Source organism: Nicotiana tabacum, chromosome 3, assembly GCF_000715075.1.
Source record: "Nicotiana tabacum cultivar K326 chromosome 3, ASM71507v2, whole genome shotgun sequence".
Taxonomy (NCBI): domain Eukaryota; kingdom Viridiplantae; phylum Streptophyta; class Magnoliopsida; order Solanales; family Solanaceae; genus Nicotiana; species Nicotiana tabacum.
This window is the reverse complement of record NC_134082.1, coordinates 207,808,473-207,827,065: the sequence shown is the minus strand read 5'-3', so window position 1 is coordinate 207,827,065 and position 18,593 is coordinate 207,808,473. Positions and strand designations below refer to the sequence as shown.

At 35.8% G+C, this 18,593-nt stretch overlaps 2 protein-coding genes across 2 annotated transcripts; one reads left to right on the top strand and one right to left on the bottom strand.

Annotated features, from left to right (window-relative positions):
* Positions 1-2,359: 2,359 nt before the first annotated feature.
* LOC107761724 (putative pectate lyase P59) lies at positions 2,360-5,689 on the top strand. The gene is made up of 4 exons (XM_016579983.2): positions 2,360-2,649; positions 3,411-3,826; positions 4,319-4,830; positions 5,321-5,689. Exons 1-4 carry the CDS (start codon positions 2,450-2,452, stop codon positions 5,546-5,548), a joined length of 1,356 nt encoding a protein of 451 aa, XP_016435469.1. The 5' UTR covers positions 2,360-2,449; the 3' UTR covers positions 5,549-5,689.
* Positions 5,690-6,552: 863 nt separating this feature from the next.
* LOC107761723 (FACT complex subunit SSRP1) lies at positions 6,553-13,595 on the bottom strand. The gene is made up of 16 exons (XM_075250487.1): positions 13,437-13,595; positions 12,744-12,929; positions 12,024-12,129; positions 10,688-10,824; positions 10,439-10,522; positions 10,233-10,327; positions 10,041-10,149; positions 9,833-9,918; positions 9,660-9,753; positions 9,316-9,513; positions 9,083-9,228; positions 8,855-8,996; positions 8,591-8,689; positions 8,332-8,502; positions 7,159-7,237; positions 6,553-6,976 (listed from the first exon to the last, which is right to left on the bottom strand). The coding sequence occupies exons 1-16, from the start codon at positions 13,488-13,490 to the stop codon at positions 6,849-6,851; spliced, it is 1,914 nt and encodes a 637-aa protein (XP_075106588.1). The 5' UTR covers positions 13,491-13,595; the 3' UTR covers positions 6,553-6,848.
* Between the last annotated feature and the right edge of the window lie 4,998 nt (positions 13,596-18,593).

Here is an 18,593-nt window from a genome sequence, read left to right as displayed (position 1 = left end):
CATTTTAAATACTATTTTATTTCGCTATTTCGGTTTTTAATTATTTCTTTAGCAATTGTTGTTTATATTCCGCATTATTAGGCTTACCTAATCGTAGAGACTAGGTGTCATCATGATGGTTCACGGAGGGCGAACCGGGGTCGTGACAATCGCATGTCCCCGTACTTGTTTGTGTTGATTATGGAGTACCTCAACAGATCCTTCAAATAGTTACAACATAATTCGGACTTCAATTACCACCCTAGATGCAGTAAGATGAAGCTAGTACATATATGATTTGCTGATGATTTACTCATGTGCTGCAGGGCTGATAGAGTCTCAATCCAACTAATGATCCAAGCTTTTAATCATTTCTCTGATGTGTATGGGCTGAAAGCAAACTTGGACAAGAGTTCTCTGTACATTGCTGGAATTTCTCAGGAACTGAAGCAACAGATTTTGAACGAGATACAGTTTGCACCAGGGGAATTGCCATTCAAATATCTGGGGGTTCTACTTTCTTCCAAGAAGATTACTGTACAACAATGCATGCCAATTGTGGAAAAGATGATATCAAGAATTAGATGTTGGACTACAAATTCCTATCTTATAGTGGAAGGGTGCAACTGATCAAAAGTGTTCTCTTTGAGATGCAAATATACTGGGCTCAGATTTTTGTCTTACCCAAGAAGGTTATTCAACTCATCACAAGTATATGCAGAACCTTTCTATGGAGTGGAAGCTGTGAAGCATCAAGGAAAGCTCTAGTCTCTTGGGAATCATTGTGTATGCCAAGATTAGCTGGAGGGTCTAAAGTTGATAGACTATACTTTGTGGAATAGAGCAGCCATATGCAAGCTCTTATGGGCAGTATCTACAAGGAAGGAATCATTATGGGTGCAATTGATACATGGCTATTACATAAAGAACAAGGAGATAGAGTCCATGAAAATACCTATACAAGCTTGCTGGCTTGTGAGGAAAATATTTGATGCAAGAAATTAGTTTGACAACAGGAACTACAAGGTGGAACTGGGAAAGTGCAGCAAGGGTGATAAGTTCAGCATCAAGGCAACTTATTTGTCCTTTCAACCACAATATCAAAAAGTTCACCGGAAAAATCTTACCATGGAGGCAAGGCAGATTCCTAGACATCAATTCATTCTATGGCTAGCCATAAGACAAAGGCTTGCAACTGTGGACAGACTAGAGATATGGGGAATAAATGTTCCAAAGGATTGTGTTTTTTGCTCCAAGGGAACTACAGAATCACTAGCTCTATCCGTTCTTTGAATGTAAATATATATCTGGAGTTCTTTATTGAAGTGGATGAATGAAAACAGAATTCCTAAAACATGGAATGATGAGGTATGCTGGATGGCAAAGAGGTGTAGAGGAAGCAGAGCTAAAGGCCAGGTACTAGCATGGTTGTTTGCTGCAACAGTTTACCATGTATGGAGTGAAAGGAATGCTAGAAAATTTCAAAATGAAAAGAGAGAGAGTCAACATAGAATTAAAGAAATCAGTCTCCAATTGCACATTAGAGGACAGAGTTATAGCAAATGGAAGAAGATACTAGATAGTTTAAATAGTTTTCCTAGCTAAGAGTAGATAGCTTATGAATGTAAGTGCAAAAGGTAACACTCTTAGATAGAAAGAGATAGAGATGACTAGTTCTTGAGTCCAAATGAAACTAGCGGCTGTAAATATACAATTTTGATTGAATAAAATTTTTACTTTAACCAAAAAAATTAATCATAGAATTATGGGATCTTTGGTTTTTTCCCCGTTTTGGATCTTGGTTCATCATACTAAAATCTTGATATGCTATGTGTCATTTAAAAGATTTGTGGTTGTAAGATGGATAAAGTCTTTATAGTCAAGTAACATGGAGTCTATAATAAACCAAAAATTGTTGTTAAATAATGTATAATTTTACTTCATTAAATTGATTTGACCATCGCAAGTTAAATTGATTTGAAGTAAACATACCGTGCAAATAATTTCTTGTCTTACGTTTTAGGCTCAAAAGCAAGTAAAACTACCGAAATATATAGAAATAATTTGTTCCATTTTGATATCGAGTCAAATTTTCTCGAAGAATCCTCGGGCATTTTTGCACCATAGGCAAGTAACAAAAATTAACCATCAAATTTTTATAAGCGGTTTACCTTTGAAAGAAATGGCTATGCGCATCTTACGATATTGTTTGAGCAAAACCATTCAGTATTTAAACAACATTTTTTCACCAACAAAGACTCATATTTTTAACGCTGTTGCTTTCGTAAGTTACAACAAAGAGGGTTTGACCCCTAAAAAACAAAGGGTTTGACCCAATTAAGACCTTCTTCCATAAATTTTAGAAAAACAACAACACATTAATTCTTTAGATAATTTCAACTGCAATTCTTAGTTAATTAAATTTTTTTTTTTCTACAGCTAGTCTTCCTAAAAAAGGAAATATCCTTAAATGGGAGGACCTAAGCTGATAAATTTGTCTCTGTTTCTATTTTCCACTTTTTTGGCTATAATTCCAAGCCTAAATGGTCACATTGGTAACTTTGATGAAGTGTGGCGGAGGCGAGCCCAAGAAGCTGAAGAATGGGCCCTTAAGGCCTATGAGCCCGACCCGGTTAATGTCACCCTTGCTTTTGCCAAGCAAACTAGGGAGTACGTTAATTAATTTCGTGTCTTTTTCTAATTTCTATTTTCTGAATGTTTGTGGTGTACATTTACAAGCCTTGTAATTATAATAACATAAAATATTAAAGTGACATTTTTCCATAAAAGATGCTGTGATATTTGCAAAAGTTTTCTAAAGACGTGATTGTTTAAGTTTTCTTCAACAAGTTTTAAATTATTAAATTATTTTTTTCCAAAGTACTGTTTTTTTTTATTTAAGAAGGTTTTTGAGAGTGTCTTTACGAGAATGATTTTTTTCCTACAAAGCTTTATCCAAAAAAAGATTATTTAATAATCTATTCTATCTGTTTCATTTTATATGATACTACTATATAATTTGAGGAGTTAAAACTATTTTTCCCTTCGAGACTACAACTTTTTTGATACATTTAAATGTTACAATTTGTAGCCATTTTTATGTAGTTTCTTACTATCTAAATTTTATTTCAAAAGGATGAAGAAATTTAGAGATGATAGCTAGCAATTTCTTATTTTATCAAGATTTTAATTAGGGATAGTTACTTAAATAGTCGTCCAAATTCAATGTTTACTTTTTAATGTTGGTATACATAGATTATACATTAATTATATACAGTTATACATATATTATACAAGCTGGTATACATAGATTATATACAGTTATACATATATTATACATGAATTACATTACATATTATACATTCGTCGGCTATTTCAATTTTAAAAGATTAAGTGGGCGATTATTTGGGTTAATTCTTCTTTCAAAACAGGTCAATGAAGGAATTAAAGGAAGTGAACAAGCTATCAACGAATGAAACAAGGAGGGAATTAAGAGGTTTTCACAAGATATACGCTGGGCCTTGTTTAGTCACCAATCCCATTGATAGGTGCTGGAGATGCCAAGGTAATTGGGCCGACAATCGTAAAAGATTAGCAGATTGTGCAATGGGCTTCGGTAAAGGGACCACCGGCGGCAAAGCCGGCCAATTCTACGTCGTCACCGACTCTTCCGACGACAGCAGCAACCCTAAGCCGGGAACCCTACGTCACGCTGTCATTCAAAAGGAGCCATTGTGGATCATTTTTGCAAAAAGCATGACCATTAGATTACATCAGGAGCTCATAATGCAAAGCGATAAGACCATTGATGGTCGTGGTGTTAACGTTCATATTGCATATGGCGCAGGTATTTTTGAAATACAATTTAAGTGCTTAAAATCGCGATTTTAAGCGTTTGAATAATAAGTTCATAAGGTGAACTGTTCAAACTAATTTATAAGTACTTTTTGGTCGTGTGATAAAAATCAAATGTGCTTAAAATTAACCAAAACTCATAATAGTGACCGGTCTTTTCAACTTATAAGCTCTTTTCGATTGATTTTTATTCGTAATATTTTTTCGTTATCATTTTGAAATACCCTTCTTAAATAAAATCCTAACTCTCTCCCCATTATGTCTTTCATCATATCTATTCCTTTTCATGCAAAGATACTTTTTTAAACAAATTAATAGCTCGAACGATATTTCCATTATTTTAATTGAAAAGTTGCTTAGTAGAGAACACCTAACATGTATATCCAAATACGTAACTTTATGAAATCAATTTCAAACACTTGCTTATCAGCTATTTTCAACCAGCTAACACGAACAAAATCTTAATTTTATTATGTCTCAACAGGTATCACCTTACAGTACGTGAAGAACGTGATCATCCATGGTCTCCACATTCACGACATTGTCGTAGGCAATGGTGGCATGGTCATAAGCGCGGTGGACCATGTCGGAATAAGGACACAAAGCGATGGAGATGGTATTTCCATATTTGGTTCATCCAATATTTGGATTGATCATGTGTCAATGTGGCGTTGTAGTGATGGGCTTATTGATGCTGTGGAGGGATCAACTGCTATTACCATATCAAATGGACATTTCACTGATCATAATGAGGTGATGCTTTTTGGTGCAAGTGACAGTTCTTCAATAGATCAAAGGATGCAAATTACTGTAGCTTTCAATCATTTTGGAAAGAGATTGGTACAGAGAATGCCAAGGTGCAGATGGGGTTTTATTCATGTTGTTAACAATGACTACACTCATTGGAATATGTATGCTATTGGTGGTAGCCAACATCCCACTATTATTAGCCAGGGCAATCGTTTTATTGCTCCTCCTGACATGTTCAAGAAGGAGGTAAATCAACACTCCATTCTTTATTTTTTTGGGCAATGCTTTCATTTCTATATATACTATCAATATAAAAGAATTTTCACACTGAATCACTCAAATATGTATTCTGTTCATAAAAAGTGAAATTAGTCAGCTGAAATAATTTAGCGCGATCAGGTCATATAAAAGATAACTATAGGTAATCGTCCATAAAAAGCAGGAATAGTAACCTGACAAGTGACAAGTAAAACATATATATGTTAAGTACCTTACTAAAAATGGTTAAAATAAATTGATAAGGTAGAAATTCTTTTATAGTATCAGTGCATATAAACCAAATGCCTGACAAATAAAGTAGGTTAGCTACGCCTACTACAACATGTTAAGATGCACTTACAGTGCAGAAATCCTTTACATTGTCAATGTGTATTTTAATTAAATCCATTTGGAACTGAGGTGTAATAGTTTTGGTGTCTGTATAACTGCTGATCTTTGCATTTATATATGTGCACAGATAACAAAGAGGGATTATGCCCCAGAATCAGTGTGGAAACAGTGGACATGGAGATCACAAGGTGATCTATTCATGAATGGAGCATTCTTTGTTGAATCTGGAGATCCAGATTGGACCAAGAAACACCAGAACCTTTTTGATGGTATATCATCAGCCCCAGGGGAACAAGTCACTTGGATTACGAGATTTGCAGGGGCTCTCAATTGCAGGCCAGGACATGCTTGTTAATTAGGGAGTCATTGACATCACATATATGTCCTTAAAAATTTTACGTTGTATGCATGTATTGTATTAAAGTTACTTTGTAATTTTGAACTGTTAAGTACTACAAAATCACAAAGAAATGAAAAAGGACTAAAATTCATAATATTACCCACTATAAGTTGATGTACTGGCTATGCAACTCTGTGTCAATGTTTTGGTTCGCCAATTTAAATGCAATTTCTATATCAGTACGCAGTCTGTTAACAAACTATAATATAAAGAAAAGGGGTCACAAACCATTCAACGAGTTTGAAAACAAAGGAGAGACCCTGACTTGTAGGTATAACGAAAACCAAATTACTGTATATTCATAACCTAGTTCTAAAATAAATGTAGGCTGTGTTACGGTCAAATTATATTTCTTCTGTTTGGGAGGGATACTAGACGTTTATCCTTAACTAACAATTTCTTCAAACGTAAAGTAACCGTGAAAAAAGCTAAACTTTGCTTGTTGGTTCATAAATAATCAACCTGCCATGTTACAAAAATGTAAGAACATATATTTCTTACTAATTGCTGCAATACATGTTTTAGTACGACTAGCTTGGTTAGGTAATTCGACGAAAAACAGTATCTAGAAATGGTAAAGAATTTTTTGCTCCTTATTAGTTGTTCCAACTCAAATCCTGGCACGCGGAGTATCTACTGACTAAAAAAATTCCGGCTTGTAAGAGTTGGAATTCTTTTGGCCTATCCCTTTGGCTTTCTTCCGAAATACAAATATTTTCTCCTCGTTTGTCCTACTTGCCACGGACCATGGCCAAGCGGCCAGCGGCAATGAAGTGAATATTAGTATATAATATACCAAAACAATACTGACATTTCGTTTGAAAATTTGGATGGAAGATGATATGATTTCTAAGTCTCAGATTTTTAACTTGCTATGCATGATATCCACTATCCGCTAGAACGTGTTTCAATAGATGATTGGCACTCACTGGAGTGACGCTCATGTAAAGATCACACCAAACAATAAAACTACCTCTTTATATTCTTAAACATATGTGAAGGATAATTTATGCAGTCGGCTCCTAGATTATACCTGCTAATACAAAGGAATATCTAGAAATACTCAGCAGATCGCAGACAATTAGATTCGTAGGCTGTCATAAATAAAAGTGTCTCACGACACCTATTTCTCATCTGCCCCAAAACTTGAGCTTCACATACACTGTAAAGAGATCCTTCCCACTACGAGCCCTGATTGCTGATTAGGCACGTCGACCTTCAAAGCTCCCACTCCCAATCTAAAATAATTTTGCACTTACGAACTCTCAGACTCGTTCCCTGAATCCATGGCGGTCGACTGGGGGTTCTTGTAACCACTGATCTGCTCGCTGTAGCGCTTCTTATCTGCCTTAGCCATTGCCTCATAGGGTTCTTTCTCCTCAGCTGCAAAATCATTAATCCAACACGTGAGCCAACGTTGTATTAACTGCCTTAAGTATAAAATAATTAAAGAAAATAAAAACACAAACAAACTGCAACAAACACGACCAACATTGTGTCAACCCCCTTTAACTGTAAAATAATTGAAGCAAATAAGACAAACACAACGCCACAAAATAACCAACCTGACAGCTTGTTCCATCTTTCACCAAGAACCTTCCCAGTCTCCGTGAAGGTGATTCCAGGAAAACTTTTCTTCACACTCTACAAAAACAAAGGAAAGGCAAGTGAATGAGACATTACAACCATGTATCTCAAAGCAAGTGAAGCACACCAACTTAACGAACAAGCAGGTTACCATATATCTTGACACCACGTGGTTTGTAATTTCCATCATAAATATTGATGGAAATTGAGCAGTTAATGTGGAATAAAATGCACAAAGCTTATTACAGATATTGACTAGGGTAGGTTGAATTGCTTGGGCGAACTGGACTGCTAACTTTGGCCAAGAGTTTCATTTGAAGGAGTAGCGTAAAGCTGGTATTCATGGTGATGCCAAGATGGGGAACTATGCAGCTGATTGGGTGGGTCTTGGCTTCACTGATAATCATGCGACATGTTCTACTGGATAACATATGTTCTTCCGGAGGGAGGTGGAAAGAGAGCTAAAACCATTAAAAAAATGACGGAGATGGAAGCGGCAAAGGAGACAGTGACAAGCTGGATACAGATTGAGAAAGAAGTCGATAGTTTTGTAGTTGTGGATCAAATGCATCCCAAAACCATGATCATTTATTTTACCTTGTTGGAGTTGTTTAGACACACAAGGGACGAGGGTATGTACCAGATATCATGTTCATACTATATATTATATATAGATTGTGAAAAGGAATTTTCACTAGATTTGCAAGATACATGTGTACATTTGGTGGCACGCGGTAGTCAGTTCTGAACCTACATAATATATTGAATGGTGCAACTTTTTCTTTTTGGGATGAAGTATATTGAATGTTGCAACTTGCAACCATGGGGATGTTGTGTTTTATGTCAAGAAATGAGGACTAGGGAAAATACTTGTTTTTGGTTGACATGTCCAAAAACATTTTTGTGTAGAAAGCTAGATTAGACACGCATCACCGGGTACTTGCTTTTATACATCTGAAGAGGAAAGAAGACATTGTCTCCTTGAAAAATGAACATCATCATTTTCAAGAACTGTCATCACAAAATGCTGGGAACAGACCACATAATGCAGGGAAAAGTCATTTATTTACTAAGACTACTAAACTCTTACCATCAAAGTTCAAGCAGTATGAGAAACACAGAGATAAGAAATCCTGTAACAGAGCACCTACCTCTCTTTCACTCTGTGAGAAGAACATGAAAGCACTAATTGCCCTCTTCGGAGCATTTGGATCCTTCTTCTTTTTCTGTTTCTTCTTCTTCGATCCATCATCATCTGCCTTTTTCCTGCTTGCAGATGGCTTTGAAACAGTAGCCTCCTTTTTGGGCTTCTTTGCAGGTTTCTGAAGTCACCATACATGAATGTCCTCATATTTTGCCAATTTGCAGGTTAGAACTTGAAAATATATAAATGTGAAAGGGCAATTTTACCTCTTTTTCACCACCACTATCACTGGCATCAGATTCATCCCCTCCAGAATCATCAGTAGGAGACCCTCCATCATCCTTGTCAAGGACAAAATCTTCGTCCTGAAAAGTTTATGAATGTCAGACAGGCTTTCAAGTATTTTTCCACAACACAAAGGGTAAGAAAAAGACACAATCCAATAGACACCCTGAAAATGATTTAGAAAAAGATAATCAGGGAGTTTAAGAAGATGAAATTAACTCAAAATTACAAATAGGTATGATTACCTCTTCATCACTATCATCTCCACCGGCTTCATTCTTAATACGCTCAAGATGTGGATCAACAGCATCATCTTCATCAGGCAAAACAGGAACACCTTCTGTAGCCCGAGCTTCATTAAGGTTCATTATTTTCAGACCCTTTGAACTGCAATCAATAATTGTGTCAGAGAGACAAAGTAGACTTGTTATCCCCAAATTGAGAAAGAAGGAAGGCTTGAAACTCAAGCTAACCTGATGAAATCAAAAAGATTGTGGTACTCATTTCTCTGGATATTCCGGAAAAGATGTTCTTGTTCAGTCTTCAGTCTGATGAGAAGATCAAAGTAATGCATGTTGGCTGTGCCCGCAGCGTGCCTCTCAAACTCCACATAATCAATCTAATTGCATAACGAATTAAGTCAAATATTCAAGAATGAAAACGTATCACTCACAAGATTATCAGCTTTACAGCAACTTGAGTATACCTCCTCATGCAGTATAAGAGTTGGTGGTTTAGGTAAAAAGAAGAAACTCTTTTCAAGAGGATAGAGAAGTCCATCTTCAGCTTTCAATGAAGACTTCACCGCATACCCATCTTGACTGCTACGGAACTTCCCTGGTTTAGTGACTTTGGCACCAGACAAGCCGCGTAAAATTTGAGTAAAGATGTCATGGATAAGACCCTGGTTCATAAGACAGATAAAATGCAAATAAGTAAACAACACCAAACATGTTCCATAACCTTAAGCAACAAAAAGCAAATATAATGAACTTGCATTTCTATTTTTATAGTTGATGCAAATGACTGTAAACACAATCAACTAATTACCTTGTAACCCGGAAGCAGCCTATCTTTGTATTTCGTATTTAATAGATCTTCACTCAAAGCCAGCGAAAGGTCTATCACATTGTCTGTCTCAAACCTAGATCTGACAAAAAAATCAACAGGTTGATACCAAAAATAGAATGTACGTCATTATCCACCATACATCAATCAATACCTGCAATACAATGTGCAGATACAAAGTTTGCCCCTTCCTAATCGGAGGATCAAGAGTGATAACTACTAGAGTGTGAGGTTGGTTATGCTGCAAAAGCAGAGAAAAGTTTGATAAGACGATTTCAGAAGACTGCATGAAGAAATATAAAAGAGTTTGCATAACTAGAACATTGATGAAGGTGCTAAAAAGGGGCTGAACATAGAAATAACCTTTGGCAACAAAAAAATACGGACTACGCTGCTGTATTGAATTTTAAAGTCATTGGCTTGCCCTTGCAAGCGCAAGAATGAGAGATGAAGCTCAACATTGTAACGGCCCCTGCAGCATATGGGCATATGTCAATAACTCTGAAGCAAAAAACAGAGAGAGATAATAAATGACATGAAAAGCGCTTAACCAACCTTGGAGTAAGTATGGCAATGCCATCAAATGTGACAACAGCTTCCTCACCTCCGGCACCAACATCAGCCATCGACATGATTTTGTCCCGGAAAACCTATTAGGCACAATCATATTACTCAATCTCTACCAAGAGAAGCTACTAAGTCATGGAAGGGATTAAGGATCCCATCCAGTGAATTCAAAGAATTGATGCGCCTTTGCTTACTTGAGCAGGAGGCCGGTTTTCATCACCAACAAACTGAGTGTTTGAATTAGGGATGTGAAAGCTGATTTCCATCAGCGAGTCTTTCTGCAATCAATAGAAGTGTGGCTTACTAAGAATAGAGTGGCTTCAAAGCATGAATCAAGAAGAGTGCCGCTCAAGTAGATTAGGCATGACAACCAAATTAGGAACACATAAATGTCAAATGTAAGAAAATGAAATCCTGAGAAATCATTGACGAGAGTGAGTAACCTCATTAGCCCCAGTTGTATCATCTACATGGAACTCCAACATGACATCATTTTTTCCTTGAAGCTGTGTTTGTGAAACATCTGCTAATGATATCTCAAATGCTTGTTTTGAACCAACAAGAAAAGCAAGCATATTCCCTGCAAAAAGTGACACAGAGTCAAATATGTAGACAGAAGAAATACTAGGATAACAGCTCTCTTCAGTATTAGCTCTTGCTCCCATATATGATCTGTTGCAGAACTATAAAAAGCAATATGGGCGGTCTGAACTTTCCATTTAGGCCACTCTCATTCAACCAATGAAGTTGAAGGTAGGGGTGTCAATGGATATTAGAAAACCAACTAAACCGACCGAACCGTACCGCACCGAACCGATTTTTAGGTTTCTTTTAAAGAAACCGTAGGTTTTTATATAAATCTATAACTGTACCGATAATTAGGGTAGGTTTTCTATTTTATAAAAATAAACCGAAAAAATACCGAACCGTACCGAATAAATTTTACATGTGACAAATATATTCATATAGCAAGTTTACATAAAGTATTAAATTTTTCATTGGATCTTGGAATTATGAAAATTGTTACAAGCCAATAAGTAATTAAACTCAAAATATTAATTCCTAAAACCTATTCTGGTACTTATACTTAAACTAAGCTATTTCAAGTATCTTTATTAGCAAGACACAAAGTATTCTAACGATTATGAGTAGCAAACTACAATGTTTGAATATGTTTCCTTTTATATAATTTAGATTTATCTTTTTAAATATTTAATATAGACTTTATTCTTGAGTCCCAACTTGGTTAATATCTTTCCACTCGTGTGATTTATATTTTCTTTGCTTTTACTTGGTTTCTTTTACGTTGGTGTCGAATAGTTGTGTATCTATACTCTAGCCATCTTTCATGTTTTTTAATTCACTATCCTTTAAACAGTAAAAATGTCTAGAGAGTTTCGCTAAGTCCTATAAAAGAACGTACGTTATTGCATTCTATTTTTACTAATGAATTTTATATGACAATTAAAAAATACCGAAAATTAACCGAACCGTACCGATACCGAAGTGAAACCGACATGATTGGGACGGTTTCGAAAAGTCTAGTTTTGGTTATACATAATAAAATAACCGAAAAATTGGTATGGTACAAATTTTATAAAATAACCGGCCGAACCGAACCATTGACACCCCTAGTTGAAGGCATAAAAAATCGGTTTTTTGGTATAGTTAAGGTTAATATCAATTACCACTCATTTACACAAGAAGAGAAAACATGTATGTCAAGCAAAAGAAAATCAAGGAAGCTAGTAAATTTATGAAGGGAAAACATCTGCCAACCATTTAGATCAACTTCTCCCCAATTTTTTCCACTAACTGATAGCTGCTTTTCCTCCGGAGATATTCCGCAAGTATTCTGGAAATAGGTGGTCAAACTCGCAACATCCTGCAAAGCAGTAAATACACAAACACAATACCAAGGGGCATCAAAAACTAATAACTCAAGATAATAATGCATGACTGTGCGCTATCCCAGAGATTCTCCAGCTACCACATACATTGCAAAGACTCAGAGGTATAAACTTGTACAGATAATTCTACAAATAGCTTGAGAAAGGAACGTTGCTTAAACACCATGCAAAAAACCTCAGGACTTTCTTCCCCTTATTTCTCTTTTCCTCAAAGCCTGTAATTACGGTAATGGGAGCTGCGACACTAAGCACTTCCAATAGCCAGTTCCAAACTAGATATATGTATTTAGTGTCCAAGTTACCCCTAATTCAATTATGTTACCCGTCAACGTGTAAGATTGATAACCCTTACAAAGCCAGATGTGTCAGTCCCTGAGTTTTCTGGAACCAAATTACTGTTAAGTTGCTAATTACCATGTACTTACGGCTTGCATTTATTCAAACCAATGATGAATAACTTAGTATATGGCTAATCGTCTATGTCTCTCTGCATTGGTTGAGCTGTATCTATTCTATTACATCAGCAATGAAATAGTTCAAGACGCTGATAAAGTGAAACTTACTAAAAGCACAATAATAAAACACTTGCCTGGTCACGGAAGCCAGTAAATTTGTAGTAAAGACCATCCTTGATCCGTACACCCAGCTGATTAGTTCGAGGAACCTTCATCCAAGTAAGGCCCACTATGTCTTCCTTGTCCACCTCCACAGCCTTACCACCACCTTGTTTCTTCCATAGTATACCTCCCGACTGAACCTTGAGCTGCCCTGGATTCTGCATTTCACAGAGAAGAAAAAAAATAAGTTTTACTATCAATAAATGTGTTAAGAAGCTAGCCCAATTTTTTTTAACCATAGGTAACAAAATATTCCCTTTACCCTTTTTGTGTGTATCCCATAAATTCTTTACTTTTATCCTTTTCTTTTGTCCAAATGTATCCAGATCAGATGGAAACATCCCACAAATACACAAAATTAGAATGTAAAAACAAGAAAAAAAACACCAAACTGGGAGAACAGCAAATTAGGGTTTTATAATCACATCGTAACAAGTTCATAAATAACTAGGAGCTAGGGTTCCAAGTATCCATCTAAAGACAAGAAAAATGATGAAATTATAACAAAACTGAAAATTAGGGTTTAAAACGAGATTTTTACAACAATTTCATCATTAATAGGGGCTCCTAAAGAAGTAAAAATCAAATGGACAGCATCTGCAAACTTGGATGAAGCAACGAGAATAGAAAGAAGTGAGCATGGTCAGAGAATAAGAACAACTCACAGTGCCTCCACGGCCACCGAGAGAGATGTTGTTGAACTGATGACCGTCCGTCATTGCTACGTACACGAAAATGGGAAAATACACTGCAGCGAGTGGGAAAGCTATGAGAAAAGTTTATATATAGGCAGATGGACGAGTATCAACCTCCTCCCGCGCTAAAATGCATTAGGCGGTTTAGTAAATTGGGGTCAGACCCGAACCGGACCGACTCTTTGCAACTTAGCAGTCCTTTGCGCTAATAGCCATTCATTTCATTCCTTAGCCTTATTTGAGACATCGAGTAGGCCTTGTGGCAAAAATCTAATTTCCCTCTATCTGAATCGTTCTTGGATAGAATGTACTATGCCATGATGTACAAATAGCACATGTGGGTTAATTGGTTTTTTGGTTTTTTATAAATTTATTTTTAGTTTTATGATCCTACCTCTTTTTTTATACATGAGAGATTTACTTTTATACGTGAGAGATGTGTCTTTTACACGTGAGAGATCTAAAAAGGTCATTTTTTTAAATTCAAAATTGTAAAGGACCATGATGTATAAACAGCACATGTACTATTATACGTTAAATTGAATTTTAATCACACAAATTGTTACTCCATATGAGACTCATTTTTACCTTGGTAGTAACGTATTTATTTATCATGAAAATTTAATTCATGACCACAGTTGCTTCTTCAAAAATGATATTTAAATTAATTAATTCACCTCTTATGATAACAAATTAACAGTCAATTCTCTATTGGTAGTAGTATTCCATAAGTTAATAATCTCTAAATTTTATGGAAATAATTTGGGTTTTTTCTCTTTTAGCACGCGTCAGAAACTATTTACATTAAATAGCTAAAAAGGTGTGTAAAATTTGTATAATTTTTGTATATACAAAAAATATATATTTTTCGGCTATTATCTTGGAAGCGGCTATATAATGTCATTTTCCCAAATAATTTCGTTTACATGACAGAAAGTAAAATTTCTGACATTAAATTATCCTTCTTATTTACTGGATAATCGAGTGAGGGGAAATTTTAATAGTGCTTATGAATTATCTTTGAATTCTTTCAAGCAATAGAGGTGCTTTAAGTGTATTTAAAACAGTGCATATTAACTTTTCAAAAGAAAATTTAAAGAAATCCGCTTCCGTTTCGCTATTAATTTTTGTTAGACTTAGGTATGTTTGGAAAGCCCGGTGTAATTAATTGGTTGTGTAATTACTAGGATATTAGTTATACATCCCGGTAATTACATAGTATTGTAATTACAATGGCTTATTTGTTTGTCATGATGTAATTACAATGTAATTATCTGTATCATGTTTGATTGTACAAGTGTAAGTACATAGATAAATAAATATCTTTTCAGATTAACATGTAAAATAATTTTTACTATATGATAAATATTTATATGTATAATAGATATTAAATATTAAATAATAAATATTACGTATTATATGTGTTGAAATAAAAAAAAGGAATTGAAAAGTTTGCCTTATAATTACATCGTGTAATTACACCTAATTTTTTACCCATGTGGCTTTCCAAACATGTTGTTAGGGAAGTGATTATAAGGTGAGAAACTAAACTAATTCATTTTTGCAAAAGTGACGGGCACCCTCGTCTCTATGTAGCAATTATTCGCTCCTTCCGCATTTATTGTAAACTAGTTAATGTGTCCATACTTTGCGCGGTTATAAAAGGTAGTAGTAGTATATTTAATGTAATATCTTCTAAAAATTTAATTGAGATAAAATAGATAAAATTTTGATATATTATATGTGTGTAGGGGTGTATATAGACCTGGTTGGTTCGGTTTTTATCAAACCAAACCAAATCAACTATATCGGTTTGGATTAGTTTGGTTTTGTCGGGTTTTTTCGTTTTTTTATTATATAAATATTATTTCAATCTTACTTTTTGAAATTTTTGATAAGTAAATATATGTTTAATAAAAATTAAAAAAAACGACAAACATATGATCTATTAAAATATTCTTATGGGAGAATTTACTTAGTAACACATGATTGTTATTTTGTTAATCGTATGGCAATAATTTTTCGTTGATGTAAACTTTCAAGGTTGATGTAAAATTTTACAATAATGAAAAATGCGAAAGAGAGGAACAAAAAATAGTTCACTTGTGTGACCGCTAAATGACCTTGACTTTACTAAGTGCCAAAGTTCCAAACTTTTTCCTTGAACTCAATCCATAAAAGATTGCAGGCAAGTTAAAATTATTTTACCATTGATAATTAGGATCAGAAAGACCACCAAAGACTCCACGAAAGCTGTGATCTCCTTCTCACCACCTATTTCTCCATTATACAAAGCCAAAATAAATGAAATCATCGCGGCACGTAAAAAATCCTTACTAATTTATCAATAAACTGATACAAAATCGACTTTAAAATAGAGAGCCCTTTGCTTCTCCAATTCATTCGAACCAATCTGCCTCATTTTAACAACACGCCGGTTACACATCTTTTTCCGACACACTTACCCATTAAATTGCTGCTTTCCCCATATTTTTCATTTCATGATTTTCCCGTTTATAACCTCCAATTAACAAACTTTTGTAAAACTCTAGCCAAAATTCTGATAAGATACAAATTCTCCTGAAATTCAAGTGGAAATTTAGATGTAAATGTCACGATCGGCAAGGTCGCAACAATAAGAAGCTCTAGTAAGTTTTTCATGCCTTCTTAACTCAACTTGATAAATGTCGATCATATCTCTGTATAAAATTTATTGATGGGTAAATAGAAGGAGGAAAAAAAACTATCATGACATCCATATCCGTGTATACCAAATTAGGAAAAACAAAGAATAAGACGCACTGATACGAATTCAATAGAGATGAGCTTCAGGTTGTGGTACCTTGTGTTTGCGCAGGAGTACATAGCCGTTATAATCAGTTGGGAAGGAAGTTAGGAGAAGTTTGCACGATAGGCAGATTAGTCTCATTTACTTTTAAGTTATAGTTTTTATAATTACATATTGACCCCACACATTTAGGTTATCAAAGCACATTAGGCCCAGCTTTGTTCCCGATTCTGGACAGTGATTGTACAGTGTCAGCTAGGTCATTTAGGGTTACAATACTATGTATTGTAATGATCTTCTCTTTTTCACTCAAGAAATATATCAAAACCCTTATTTTTGTTGCTCTAAGTTAGCTTAATTTCATGTTCTATCTTTCTTTTCCTTTTCTTTCATTTTACTGTTCCATTGCTTTTCTCGCTTTTCTTCTTATTTTTTTGCTACTTAGCTCAGATCGTATCAATGGTATTAGAGCATATCTTGGCTCTATGGGTACAATGACTATCAATATGGACGAGGTTATGGAGACACTCAAGAAGATATCCATAGAAGTATCGACTTTTGCAGCTAGACGGGAATAACTGGAGGTTACTCAAAAGCAAACCTGTAGATATCAAGAAGAATCTTTGAGTGAGATAAGGGAGGTACTCAATGAAGTCATACATGACGGGAAGAGACTTGAGAGAGACAAATCAGTGGCCTACAGTGGAGGTGAGCTTTATTCTCCCAATGATAAGCCTTTTGATTTTGGGGACCTCGCTTCACCTAGCTCGCAAAAGGTTAATCAACACTAGCAGTAACCCCATTTTTGTTGCTCCAATTAGAGCTACTTCTATGCTCATGGCACCAGCTTCAATAATGCCTTCAAACCCTAGCTCCTCACCATATAACTTTCCTGCACGATCAACACCAATACAACTTGCTCCCTTCCAAACACTCAGCTCTTAGCCACACCCTCCTCCACTCCCTAGAACAACTACGATGCCACCTCAACCTTCTCACAAACAAAACAGCTTAAGTAGGAGCTACCCACAGGCTCCTTTTCAGACCCAAGGCTCACCTATGATTATACCACTATCATATAACCATTATGCCCAACACGCTCAGTTCCCACCTGCCTATTGTACCCAAACCACTCACATATCCCCTCCCATATACCACCAGGTGCCTTACCTCCCTACACCACACCCTTACCAGCCTGCTCCCACCAATGGCCACCCACATAAACCTCATTACACTCCCATTATTGCCTTACCCAACATCCATTTTGCTAAGTATCACAAGGTAGAATTTTCAAAGTTCAATGGTGATGACTTGAGGACTTGGTTGTATAAGATGGAATAGTTTTTTGCTGATGAGGATGTTACAATTCAGTAGAGAATGAAGCGGGTATCCATGCATTTTGAGGGGGATGCCTTACAATGGCACTTATGTTATATGAGGAGTATGGGACAGTTGCTTCTACTTGGGAAGAGTACTTGTGGGTACTTTATGACAGCTTTAGGGCTGAGTATTCTGACCTTATGACTGAGCTCATGAATGTCAAGCACACAAGGTCAGTGCAGGATTATCAAAGGGCTTTTATTAGTGTTATCACCAGGATCAACCTAGCTACTAAGCATGCAATCAGTATTTTCTTGAATAACTTAAAACCTGAGCTCAGGGATATTGTTAGAATAGGGAACCCCTGCAGCTTGACTCAAGCTTATTACCTGGCCAGACTATAAGAGGCAAGTTTTGCTGCTCAGAGTAAGGCCATCAAGGGGTAAACTGCAGCTCATCACTCTACTTTTAAGGCAGCTTCAGGATCAAGATTTAGTGGACCTTCTAAAGGAATCATAGCAGCAAGCAAGGGGCCAATCACTGCTAGCTTTGATAACAATAGGAGGAGGAGACTCACTCCAGCTGAGATGGAGGAAAAAGTGGCTCAAGGAATATGTTTCTTCTGTGATGAAAAGTTTGTGCCAGGGCATAAATGCAAGGCCAAAAGGCATATTTACTCTTTGGAAATTGAAGAGACAGATGCAGTTATCCCTGAAGAAGTAGAACTTGAAGAAGGCATCACAGATCAAAGGCAAGAAGAAGAGGCAATAGAAAGCTGTGAGATCTCTTTAGAAGCCCTGCAGGGTTCTAGAGGATACAAAACCTTAAAGGTCCAAGGGTTCACTGAACACAAACCAATCAATATTCTCATTGATAGTGGCTCCACACATAACTTTATTAATGAGAAGGCATCTCAGAGGATTAGATGCAAAGTTTATCAGATTAATCCTCAAGATGTATCAGTAGCTGATGGAAGAGTTATCCAATCAGTGAAGGGAAGCTAGGGATTCAAATGGTTG

Bases quoted from the DNA above. Each gene is read 5' to 3' on its own strand.
- LOC107761723 (XM_075250487.1), bottom strand. From the start codon at position 13,490: ATGACGGACGGTCATCAGTTCAACAACATCTCTCTCGGTGGCCGTGGA. The intron at 8,997-9,082 runs GTTAGCTTGAGT...TATTGATTGCAG, and splicing joins AATCTTTTTGATTTCATCAG to TTCAAAGGGTCTGAAAATAA. The intron at 6,977-7,158 runs GTTGGTTATTTT...ATGATTTTGCAG, and splicing joins AAGATGGAACAAGCTGTCAG to CTGAGGAGAAAGAACCCTAT.
- LOC107761724 (XM_016579983.2), top strand. From the start codon at position 2,450: ATGGGAGGACCTAAGCTGATAAATTTGTCTCTGTTTCTATTTTCCACT. The intron at 2,650-3,410 runs GTACGTTAATTA...CTTTCAAAACAG, and splicing joins TTTGCCAAGCAAACTAGGGA to GTCAATGAAGGAATTAAAGG. The intron at 3,827-4,318 runs GTATTTTTGAAA...ATGTCTCAACAG, and splicing joins TCATATTGCATATGGCGCAG to GTATCACCTTACAGTACGTG.